We start from the raw sequence: 12,817 nt of genomic DNA on the forward strand, positions 1-12,817 counted from the left end.
GGGAGGGGAACAGAGGAGAACGTAACGATCTTACTAGGCCCAGTGACACTGAGATGCGCAAGTGCATGGAAGGGGGAGAGTGGAAAGTGAGGAGCAGAGAAGAACAAATAAATAATAATAAATAAATAGATAATAGAGGCAATAAACAGCGGTAGTGCAGTCAGAAAGTGCTGTGTTTAAGGCAGCAGACTTGGTAATTCTGATAGGCGCAGAAAAAAAGAAGAAAATGGGGGTGTGGGGAACTGTATGGGTACAGATACAGTCCCCAGTGCAAGGGGTGGCCAGGAGGCAGTGCAGGAGGGTGACAGGGTGAGCAGGTACCAGGCCCAGAGGACAGAGGGTGGCCAGGTGCACAGTGCCAAGAGAGAACAGATCCGCAGGGGAGAGTTCACCCCTCAATGAAAGTGTATGTCATGCTTTGGCCCATACCTTCCCAGAGCCCACAATGGGGCATACATGCTCGTCTCACATTTAACATCCATAGTGGTTAGCACTGAGCAGAAATGCCTCCAGCAGCTAAAAGGTCAAGAGAGCGAAGCAGCGTAGAATGTTCCTATTGCAGACAAATACTTTGGGAAGGTGCATGCACAGGGCCTGTGCTCAATGTCTGTTTAGCAAACAGTTCTTTCTATTTCTGATGAGGCCTGGAAAATGAACTTTAAGAAATGATTGCATTTGTAGTTTGTCTTCTCTTGTGTATGAGGCAGGTTTGCATTGAAAACAGTTAATAGCCTTTTTTGTGAAAAGCCATTTAAGGAGATAACCATTTTGCTATATTGTTTTGGTTGACTTTATAAATTAGCATGCACATGTCAGTCAACGTTATGTCTCAAGCGATGCAATTAGAAGATTCACGCGAAGAGCGCGCATTTATTTCTATGCTGCTCAGGAAACGAAGGTGAATTTCAAGCAAATCGTGCTTTTGTGTGTTTTGTGTGGAAAGGCACATTTAAGGGTGGGGAACATTTTAAGGGCAGCAACATGCCAGTCCTTCATGTTTAATGAAAAAATGAATGTTGCCTTTTGCACACAATTCGTGATCATTAATAAAAAGATGGCATTTTATTTTCGATATACATTTGCAAAGCTTTCATGATTCTCCAATTAAGGCATATTTGTCATCAACTGGATACAGCAACAGCCAGGTTCAAATTGTTTCTGCTGGATCTACTTGCTGAGCATTGGGTTTTGACATCTCCTGAATGTTATTGTGTCGATTGAATGATCACTGTTAACTGGATAACTATAGCTTTACCTAGTCCAATGTCTCAAAATCCAAATACTTCAACTGGCTCCACTATCTATTTTTTTTAATACTCGATTGCAAAGTGTCCTGGTCTGAATTCCAGTTTAACTTTTTTCAAATCCTTTCTACTGGATCCAGTTGCTAACATATGAGTTTTTGTACAACTCATAAAAACGCATTGATGAAAGTTATAGTGGTAATTTTGTCTCTGCCTCTTTTCCTGGCTGCACTGCTTCTTGCCCCCCTCTTTCCCTACTTATCACCCCCTCTTTCACTCTTCACCATTCCTGTTCCCCTCCCTCTTCACAAACCAGTACTTCTTGATAGTGCGACTGCTGTTTCACATGGACCCAGGCGCTTTCTACTCTTTGTGAACACATACAAACACATCATCTGCACTCCCCTAATTAATAGTTGGACTGGACTCATCAATACATTGACTACACAAACATATTTGGCTTTTCAAAATGACCAACATGTAGTCACATGGGGGTAAATGCTCGAAAACATGATTGACACTAGTTATTAGATGGGCTAGCTCTTCTCAAAGTTTGTGCCAAAAAACAAAAAAAAAACATGAGCCCTGTTCTACCAAAGCATTTGAAAAATGCACTCTTTATTCCCTTTGTGAAAATCAGGGCAATTTATGCACATTTCAAAGTGCATTCCATGGCGGTCTCGGGAGGATAGCTCAGCAGCAACGTGCTCGCCTTGGAAGCAGGAGGCCACAGAGCAACACAGGTTCGATCCCCGGGTCCGTGCTTAGAAACCTATGGGTATTAAGCGCGTTATAAATAACCTATCATATCATATCATTCAACAAGGGGAAGCACTTTAAAATGTGTAGAAACCAACGGCATTCCCTTGCGCCTGTTTGGAACAGACGCAGAGAGATCCACATTACATGCCAGCGTCATTCCTGGGTTTATTATGGCTTTTGTTTTCTTTTTTTTAATTGGAACACCAACTTTATGCCCTACCTGCCCCATTTGAATTTCTATCCCTCAAATAGAGATAGAAATGCGGTTTTCTTTTTTTTCCGCATTTCACAGTGATTGGCCCAGCACCCACGGACAGTCATACATACATCAGTCACACCACTAACGTATGCAAGGGGTGTGTGGCCATTGTACCTTTTTCACTGCTGACCAGTTTACCTGAAAGTCGCACATCACCTTTGAGAATGACTAAAACTACTGGAAAAAATGCATTCTTCACGCTTGATTTATTTGATGGTTTATTTGCCCGATAATGTCCATATTTGTTAACTATTTGAACAGCTATGCATTGTGGTTATTCTGAAAACGTGAAGTTACGATTTAGTAGGTCACTTTGAGAATCTTTTTTCCATAATAGGCTCATTTGTACCCCAGGACTATTAGTGTCCTCAAGTCCGTGCCTCTATAAAAAGCGTTTTCTTTTCTTTCAGATTGTTGCTCTAAATAAAACCAAGGACCGAATGCGACCTTATCAAGGCAACCAAGAAGGCGAGGATCCAGATATCAAAAAAATTAAAAAGGTGAGCTGTCAAACTTTTTCTCAAAGGCACGACATTCCTGCTGCTGCATATCTGCAGACGTCACGCGCAGGCCAGAGAGGGAAACGCTGCGATCTCGCTTTGTTTGTATTGTGTTCTCACTGTCAGTTTGATCCGAGCCTTTGCAAGCAGCACATACAGCGCATTTGAGCAGCATAATTGCGGCCTAGCTGCCTTTCTATTAGAGGAAACGTTTGACTTTCAGCCGGCAGGGGAGATGGCAATGTGTTTGTGCCAGAAGCCGAGGATTTGTTTTTCGTATTTGTGCACTGGTGACAAAGAACGTTTTGAAGTGGTCTAGCATACACTTTGCATGTACTTTTCTCAGTTCTAGTCGAGCTATCAACTATGGTATTTCACACTGTATCATACACACGAAATGTGTGTTACGAGAACCTAATCTGGCCACACAAAGTACACAGCGGCGCAAGGGCTACTTATATGCGAAGCCCAGACATGCGCCAGAGCAGAGTTTCTGTCATAAAGCGCAAGGTGAGCAGTAGGCCTCCTTCACCGCGGTAATAACAGCCTGGTCACGATCTGTGTCGAAGGGTGGCAACAGAAGACCGGCCTTCAGGTGTCCAAGCCGAAAAGGCCGCACGTGCAGGCTCGGTCTTTTGTGTGCATGCCTCCCCCGCACTCCCCCTGCCCGCCCCCCCCCCTCTGCACCGCCACCTAGGCTACCCTCCCGACCCCGCTTCCCTGCTGTGAGTTCCGACTGTCCCGTTTGTGGCGTGCAGGCCCTCAAGCCAGACATTCCGAGCACATCTCGCTCCTGTGCACTGCCCTTTGTGCCTTGGACTTCCGGGTCCAGGGTCTACAGACTACAAAAGCATGAGCTGAGGGCAGGCTATTCTCCCCAGAGATGTGGGTCAGCAGAGGAAGCTTCCAAACAACAACAGAGTGATAAGTACCACAAAAAAATAATAATGCGAGAACAAGCAGCCATTTAAAAGTATACTTATCGCAAAACAAAATATATTGAAAACTAGGTGTACTGTGCAAGTCATATGTCGATCTAGTGCTCTTCCTCTCTCTCTCTATTCCTCTCGTTATTTTTTCTCTGCTGTCTCCATGTCTCTTTCTATATGGATGAGAGTCATGTGCTTTACCTGATATCATACACCTACCAGCATTTAGCCTACTAGCATAGATTAACCTTATCCGGCATGTAGCCTAACTCTGTAAACTAGCCACATTCTACACTCAGCCTGTATGTGTATTGCATTGTATTCGTCATTTATATAGCACCTGTTCCCCATTTATATGGCCTCCATGCGCTTTGTGGTTGGAACGCACCCTCATGACCGTAGTCCATGTGCAGGAGGTTCTAAGAGTTAAATGAAAAGATGCATGTGAGGATTTTGCCTGGTTAGGACGTATGTGGGCTGGCGAGGCTCCAGTAAGCAGCCCGGAGGTCAGGCATGTGGCCGGGTGCTATTAGTGGTTTAGGATAGAGTGCCAGTGCTGGAGATTCAATGTGTGTCCAGCTAGACCAACATTATTCGTAGGTTGTCACTGTATACTAATGGCAGAGGTGTTGAGGTAACTCCGGGGTTTCAGTGTGGACGGCTATGTGAGCTGCTAGACTCGAATACCATAGCCATAGCTGCATGGATGGGGGTCGTGCCTGTGGACGTGGTGCATGGTATAAGTACCGTAAGCTTGGATGGAGTTCGACGTCAATGTAGTTTTTCTTGGTCCAATGAGATTGCCTGGTCTCACTAGATGTGGTCTCCCTGGAACGAAGGTCAGTGCAGTGGGAGAGCGGCCTTAAGGGATGGGGGGTGATGTAGGATCGTCTGTCAGTGAGGGGGTTTAAGGGGAGGACGAGAGTTTGTCACAGTGTGCCGCTACAAACGCTGCCGGCATCTGTGGGGTATAGGTGGATAGGAGCGCTGTGTTTATGTCAGTGTTTCTGTGTGCCTATCGACAGTATGCAAGAGGGTTTCAAGAGGAGTGGGGGAAAAGCCAGGTTTTGAGGGCCTTTTTGAATGCCAAGTGATTGTCAATATTGCGGCTGTGCACGGGTAGAGAGTTCCAGATGATCGACGCTCGGACGGAGAAGGAGGATCCGTCAGCCTGGATGATATGTAATGTGGGACAACTAGGAGAGATGCTGTGTGAGATCTGAGTGCCCTTGAGGGGTAGTAGCGAGTGACTGTCTTGGAGGGATTTGGGGCCGGTGCTGTGGATGGACCGCTAAGTGATAAACATGGCTTTAAAGGTAGAGCATCGGCCAATAGGGAGCCAATTGAGGACTCTTAGTGTAGGGCTCATATGTTCTCTGGGAGGTAGGTTAACGAGCAGGCGGGCATAGCGTTTTGGATTCTTTGCAGTTTCCGTAGCTGAAATGCTGGCGCATGTAGGTAAAGGCAGTTTGCGTAGTCTAAGCATGAGAGGATATTTAGAGTTAGGGGGAGGAAAGGAAGGCGTAAGAAGTGGTGCCAGAAAGCCATTTCTTTGGATTGGCAGCAGGTGGAGGAGGTTCTTGACAAGTAAATTGTGTTTTCCACCCACGAGGACAGGGTGAGCTTTATGGCCATTGCCATGGGATCAGATGTTGTGGTAGAATGTGAGAATGTCATACACTCAGGTAAGAAGAGCCTGAAGCACTTGGTGGTGTAGGAAAGGGGATGAAGTACATTGGATATGACCAGGTCGTGCTCAGATGGTCATCCGTGGAGATGTTTCTGGTTGTCTCAAGGATGTTTGAGGGTCTTCTGTGGTACCTTTTTTTACAACTTTGGTCACCTGCTCCAAATGCAGACCTGTGAGATGCGTTTGGGAATGGAACTCAAATTTAATTGCAGCCAACAAGAGTTTGAGGAAAGAGACGGTCTCAATCAAAGTGGGCAAGTCAAGTTTTGCCTGTTATGCTGGATCGTCAATCATCACCTAATCGTTAATAAAGATGTTCCTAATAGGATTTGGCTGATTGGGCTTGGAGAAAAGCATTCATAATGCTTGGTCACTTGGTATCATGGAGAGTCTGGCCATGCTCTAGCATTGTGTGTAAAGAAGACCAGGCCTGTCTTCAAGCCATCTTGGTCCATAATAGTCCAAGATATGTGTCTCAGTGCTCAAAGGCATGGTAAGATTTTTTGAGGTTTTTTCTGTGTATTTTTTTGAGGAAGTATCTGTAGGCAGATGATCTATTAGCTGCAGAGGCTCATCTGTTTAGCTGACTCATGATTGGGATCAGGCAGGTGGACTGTTGGGAAGGGGGGGTGATCGTCCCAGGCCCTCCAGTGCTTTCAGATGAGGCATAGGCCTGGAAGTGTGCAGTAGGGACTCAGGGAGGGGCCAGGTGGGAGGAGGGTGGTGACAAGGGCCATAGTATGTGGAGGATGGGGGATGTTTTTGTTCTAGCGAACATGGAGAACCAAACGCCATTTTAGATAGAAGCAGCCATATTGGAATCAAGGCCAAACTTCGCGCTGTCCCCCGGGCCGCAGGCACACACACAGAAATACGTGCATGCATGCAGGAATATGGTGTAGCTTGGGCACCGGAGGGAAAGGCCAGAGCTGCAGAGATCCATAGACCCTTCATTGTTTCATGTTGCCAACATTTCGTATCCCAGAAGGAATACGCCCTGCAAGGCGGCCACGAGGGGGTTGAGAGCTCTCTGCGAAAAGCAATCCCATGAGAAGGAGGGCACGAGCCTCCAACCTTTCCTGTCCAAGCTCTAAGTAATAGCACCCAAAAGCCCCCGTCCCAAGACCCTCAGCATTCCAAGGTACTAGTCAGCCCCAGACCACCAACCATAAAACTTTTAAACCCCCAATCGATCAGGAAAGATCAGAAAGCAGGGGCCAGTTGCCGTCACCGTAGGTCACGTGATTTGTGCTGCAAAGTGCAGCGAGGGTAAAACAACATAGCTAAAATGAGGGTGGAATGCTTTGGAATTGAGTTAGTGTGTGCGATGCAATGACCTTGAAGTATCGTCTTAGCCCTTGTCTGCATTACCAGATACACATCAGGATAGAGATAGAGCTGTATTGTTTTTCTTCGTCAAATAACCAATTAAGTGTAGCTTCATATCTGATGACGCACAAGGAAGAGCCCACTTGAAAGAAGACGGACAGAAGGAGCTGGGACCAATGGCATGGCAGGTAGCCTATGTATTGGGTCGCACCAACCAGCCATTTGGATGTGTACATTATGTACTTTGCGTCACTGATGATGCTGTGTGCCTTCGTAAAGTGTTGCTCATACTGATTTTGCCAGAACATTCCGTGGCAGGAGAGTACTTTGCTGGCGCATTTAGATTTTTGTGGAAGTAAAACGTTGTTCTCCTTGCGAGAGGTGCGCTGGGCCTTTTTCCCTAGTGGGTTGCATTTTTTTCTGGTGTGAGCATTGAGGGGTTTCTCTTCAAGACTACGTAGGTTAACTTGCGGCCATGAAAGGGTGTGTACAAGACAAGGATGGAAGGGGCGCAAATGTTACCCTGCTACATCAGTCATGTTGGTTGTCCACCAGATGAGAAGACAGGATAGAAGGGTATAAAACAGGCCTCCCCGCCAATGAGGTTTCAATGAAAGAATTAGGGGATATGCTTTCAAAAAGGTTGGTGGATTTGGCTAAACACCAGCAACTTGCACATCATCTAGAAATGTCAATACAGATTATTAGTGTGCTTTTCTGGACTCATTAAAGACCTAAGAATTCCCTGTTTTAATTACTTACTTTTTCCTTTTTTTCGTTTTTTTATTTGCTTATTCTCTCTTTCTCTCTTTACTTGTGGCATAGATGATGCCTGGTGTTGTGATCAACTTGTTAAGACATTCTATAACTTGTCTCCATTTAGTGTCTATTGTGCATTGGATTGAATGAAGGCGAGGGCAGAGTGTTCATGATGTGGAGCACTGTGCACCACTCCAATGGGGCTGATCCTTACGGTGTAATGTTGTAGACTGTACCACCTGATCATGATGTGGAGCACTGTGCACCACTCCAACGGGGCTGACCCTTACGGTGTAATGTTGTAGACTGTACCACCTGATCATGATGTGGAGCACTGTGCACCACTCCAACGGGGCTGACCCTTACGGTGTAATGTAGACTGTACCACCTGATCATGATGTGGAGCACTGTGCACCACTCCAACGGGGCTGACCCTTACGGTGTAATGTTGTAGACTGTACCACCTGATCATGGTGTGGAGCACTGTGCACCACCCCAACGGGGCTGACCCTTACGGTGTAATGTAGACTGTACCACCTGATCATGATGTGGAGCACTGTGCACCACTCCAACGGGGCTGACCCTTACGGTGTAATGTTGTAGACTGTACCACCTGATCATGGTGTGGAGCACTGTGCACCACTCCAACGGGGCTGACCCTTACGGTGTAATGTTGTAGACTGTACCACCTGATCATGGTGTGGAGCACTGTGCACCACTCCAACGGGGCTGACCCTTACGGTGTAATGTTGTAGACTGTACCACCTGATCATGGTGTGGAGCACTGTGCACCACTCCAACGGGGCTGACCCTTACGGTGTAATGTTGTAGACTGTACCACCTGATCATGGTGTGGAGCACTGTGCACCACTCCAACGGGGCTGACCCTTACGGTGTAATGTTGTAGACTGTACCACCTGATCATGGTGTGGAGCACTGTGCACCACTCCAACGGGGCTGACCCTTACTGTGTAATATTTGATTTCTTGGGTGCGATACTTTAGGAGAACGAGCTAATCCTCTGTTGGTGTATTTTAGGGAATCTCGGTGGCTGTTCTTCAACCTGGACGGGAGCATAGCTCTGTGGCAACACGCAGGTCTTGTAAGTAAGACCACACTGAGCTAACACAGGTTCGAATCCTGGACACGCGCTTGAAGGAAAAAAAAACGAGCATGTTGTAAATAACCTGCCCTTCCACAAAGAAACTAGCGCCTAGATACCTACGGGTTATGTGCTCTGCAAATAAATGCAAAAATACAAACCTAGTAACGGTGGAGGTGAATCTTGCGTTAGGTTAGGATGCTGGGGGTACTTGTTATAGGATACAAGGCTGAGAGAGCAAGATTGTAATCAGCACCAGTGCCAGAGATGACTGGCCTGTAAGCAGTTTGGTTAATTCATTTCTAATCATGGAGCAGTATAGCCCCGTTGGGAAGGGAAGGGTAGGATGGTTTCTGCAGTGAAACAGCAGCAAGTCCACTGAAGTGCTTAGGCTGAATAGTAAGGGCCTCAAGGAGCTAAGCAGTGGGCTGGGGAGGACTGAGCCTGGCATGGGATTCGCATAAAGAGAGTCTTCTCGTGGTGTATTGGCTCCCCGCAGGGCAGTGCCTTTGGCCTTTGTGTGCAGATCATGTGTCCCAGATGGACACCATGCGGGGGTGTTCGGCTTTCTTTTATTGTAGACTGTGCCGACAGATTTATGCCCTTAGTCTATTTTGGGGGCTATTTCTGCACCTCCCAGAAACATTTTGGTTTTTACTGCATACATTTTCCGTTGGAGTGAAACGGTTTCCTATCCCTTAGATAGGGATTTATTTCATCCTTCAGAACCTATGAACTGAGTCTGTCATAAACACTTTGGGAACAAAACGCAGCCACATTAGGAACGATCATACCTTTATTAATTCCACCTTGTAGCAACGTCCAAAAATACCCAACGCAGGATTCAAGTGTTGGCAGCGCTGTCAGGCAGCTACTTAAGCAATGTAAACGAATGGAGATGTTATTCTCGCTGTGAACAGCACTTCCGTGAATGGCCTCCCAACTTGTTCTCACTTGCGGCGCCTCGCTTTGAAGTAGGTAGTTCTCTACAGAGGGAAGTGCAGAGAACCCCTGTCCTCGCCTGTATTGGACACTTTCAGTGACGGCGGAGCGGAAGGAATGTCCCCTTCGCAGCAGCGGTATGGCCTGGACACCCATCTGGGGGCGCCGCGCGCCATATTTGGCAGCTTCAGAGGGGCCGGTGCAGGCGTGGCTGGCACTCTTTCTGTCGGAGTGAGCTCCTGGTTCTCCTCTGCCTGACACTCGCCCATACACAGTGTGTAATGCCTTTGGAATGTTGATATACAGCTCCTTTCCATGACGGCTTTTTGATGTTGGGTTTGTTTTGATTCCTGCTCTTTATTGGCAGCCGCCTGGCCCAGGGTGCTGGCTGCCATTTTGGCTTGGTTGAATACCACTAGCCGCCTGCTGCTGGAGTTCAGGACGGACGCTCCTCTTCATTTCTTTCACAATGTGCGCTTCCAGGGCAGTACTGCTACTGTCAGTGAGCCTTGCACTTTCAGTGATGTTCAGGTCACATGTCTACAATCCCATCCAGGGATGTGCAGGTCACACTTCCAAAATCCCATCCAGAGATGTGCAGGTCACAGGTCCAAAATCCCATCCAGAGATGTGCAGGTCACAGGTCCAAAATCCCACCCAGAGATGTGCAGGTCACAGGTCCAAAATCCCATCCAGAGATCTGCAGGTCACATGTCCAGGTAACAGGTCTAAAATCCCATGCAGAGATGTGCAGGCCACAGGTCCAAAATCCCACCCAGAGATGTGCAGGTCACATGTCCAAAATCCCACCCAGAGATGTGCAGGTCACATGTCCAAAATCCTATCCAGAGATGTGCAGGTCACAGGTCCAAAATCCCATCCAGAGATCTGCAGGTCACATGTCCAAAATCCCATCCAGAGATGTGCAGGTCACAGGTCCAAAATTCCATCCAGAGATCTGCAGGTCACATGTCCAGGTAACAGGTCTAAAATCCCATGCAGAGATGTGCAGGTCACAGGTCCAAAATCCTATCTAGAGATGTGCAGGTCAAAGGTCCAAAATCCCATCCAGAGATGTGCAGGTCACATGTCCAGGTAACAGGTCTAAAATCCCACGCAGAGATGTGCAGGTCACATGTCCAAAATCCCACCCAGAGATGTGCAGGTCACAGGTCCAAAATCCCATCCAGAGATCTGCAGGTCACAGGTCCAAAATCCCATCCAGAGATGTGCAGGTCACATGTCCAAAATCCCATCCAGAGAGGTGCAGGTCACAGGTCCAAAATCCCATCCAGAGATCTGCAGGTCACATGTCCAGGTAACAGGTCTAAAATCCCATGCAGAGATGTGCAGGTCACAGGTCCAAAATCCCATCTAGAGATGTGCAGGTCAAAGGTCCAAAATCCCATCCAGAGATGTGCAGGTCACATGTCCGGGTAACAGGTCTAAAATCCCATGCAGAGATGTGCAGGTCACATGTCCAAAATCCCACCCAGAGATGTGCAGGTCACATGTCCAAAATCCCATCCAGAGATGTTCAAGTCACAGGTCCAAAATCCCATCCAGAGATGTGCAGGTCACATGTCCAAAATCCCATCCAGAGATTTGCAGGTCACAGGTCCAAAATCCCATCCAGAGATGTGCAGGTCACAGGTCCAAAATCCCATCCAGAGATGTGCAGGTCACATGTCCAAAATCCCACCCAGAGATGTGCAGGTCACGTCCAAAATCCCATCCAGATATGTGCAGGTCACAGGTCCAAAATCCCATCCAGAGATCTGCAGGTCACATGTCCAGGTAACAGGCCCAAAATCCCATCCAGAGATCTGCAGGTCACATGTCCAAAATCCCATCCAGAGATGTGCAGGTCACAGGTCCAAAATCCCATCCAGAGATGTGCAGGTCACAGGTCCAAAATCCCATCCAGAGATGTGCAGGTCACAGGTCCAAAATCCCATCCAGAGATGTGCAGGTCACAGGTCCAAAATCCCACCCAGAGATGTGCAGGTCACATGTCCAAAATCCCACCCAGAGATGTGCAGGGCACAGGTCCAAAATCCCATCCAGAGATGTGCAGGTCACATGTCCAAAATCCCACCCAGAGATGTGCAGGTCACATGTCCAACATCCCATCCAGAGATGTGCAGGTCACAGTTCCAAAATCCCATCCAGAGATCTGCAGGTCAGAGGTCCAAAATCCCATCCAGAGATGTGCAGGTCACATGTCCAAAATCCCATCCAGAGATGTGCAGGTCACATGTCCAAAATCCCATCCAGAGATGTGCAGGTCACAGGTCCAAAATCCCATCCAGAGATCTGCAGGTCACATGTCCAGGTAACAGGTCTAAAATCCCATGCAGAGATGTGCAGGTCACAGGTCCAAAATCCCATCTAGAGATGTGCAGGTCAAAGGTCCAAAATCCCATCCAGAGATGTGCAGGTCACATGTCCAGGTAACAGGTCTAAAATCCCATACAGAGATGTGCAGGTCACATGTCCGAAATCCCATGCAGAGATGTGCAGGCCACAGGTCCAAAATCCCACCCAGAGATGTGCAGGTCACATGTCCAAAATCCCACCCAGAGATGTGCAGGTCACATGTCCAAAATCCTATCCAGAGATGTGCAGGTCACAGGTCCAAAATCCCATCCAGAGATGTGCAGGTCACATGTCCAAAATCCCATCCAGAGATGTGCAGGTCACAGGTCCAAAATCCCATCCAGAGATGTGCAGGTCACAGGTCCAAAATCCCATCCAGAGATGTGCAGGTCACAGGTCCAAAATCCCATCCAGAGATGTGCAGGTCACATGTCCAAAATCCCACCCAGAGATGTGCAGGTCACGTCCAAAATCCCATCCAGAGATGTGCAGGTCACAGGTCCAAAATCCCACCCAGAGATGTGCAGGTCACGTCCAAAATCCCATCCAGAGATGTGCAGGTCACATGTCCAGGTAACAGGTCTAAAATCCCATGCAGAGATGTGCAGGTCACATGTCCAAAATACCATCTAGAGATGTGCAGATCAAAGGTCCAAAATCCCATCCAGAGATGTGCAGGTCACATGTCCAGGTAACAGGTCTAAAATCCCATGCAGAGATGTGCAGGTCACATGTCCAAAATCCCACCCAGAGATGTGCAGGTCACATGTCCAAAATCCCATCCAGAGATGTTCAGGTCACAGGTCCAAAATCCCATCCAGAGATGTGCAGGTCACATGTCCAAAATCCCATCCAGAGATTTGCAGGTCACAGGTCCAAAATCCCATCCAGAGATGTGCAGGTCACAGGTCCAAAATCCCAT

At 47.6% G+C, this 12,817-nt stretch overlaps 1 protein-coding gene across 3 annotated transcripts in view; it reads left to right on the top strand.

Annotated features, from left to right (window-relative positions):
* RASGRF2 (Ras protein specific guanine nucleotide releasing factor 2) overlaps positions 1 to 12,817 on the top strand; it is a 2,380,666-nt gene that overhangs the window by 807,364 nt on the left and 1,560,485 nt on the right. For all 3 annotated transcript variants that reach the window (XM_069627555.1, XM_069627554.1, XM_069627556.1), the window contains exon 4: positions 2,676 to 2,765. In XM_069627555.1, the coding sequence (XP_069483656.1) occupies positions 2,676 to 2,765 (90 nt within the window). The remainder of the gene's footprint in view (positions 1 to 2,675; positions 2,766 to 12,817) is intronic.

This window comes from Ambystoma mexicanum, chromosome 6p (genome assembly GCF_040938575.1).
Source record: "Ambystoma mexicanum isolate Mex_15411 chromosome 6p, UKY_AmexF1_1, whole genome shotgun sequence".
Taxonomy (NCBI): domain Eukaryota; kingdom Metazoa; phylum Chordata; class Amphibia; order Caudata; family Ambystomatidae; genus Ambystoma; species Ambystoma mexicanum.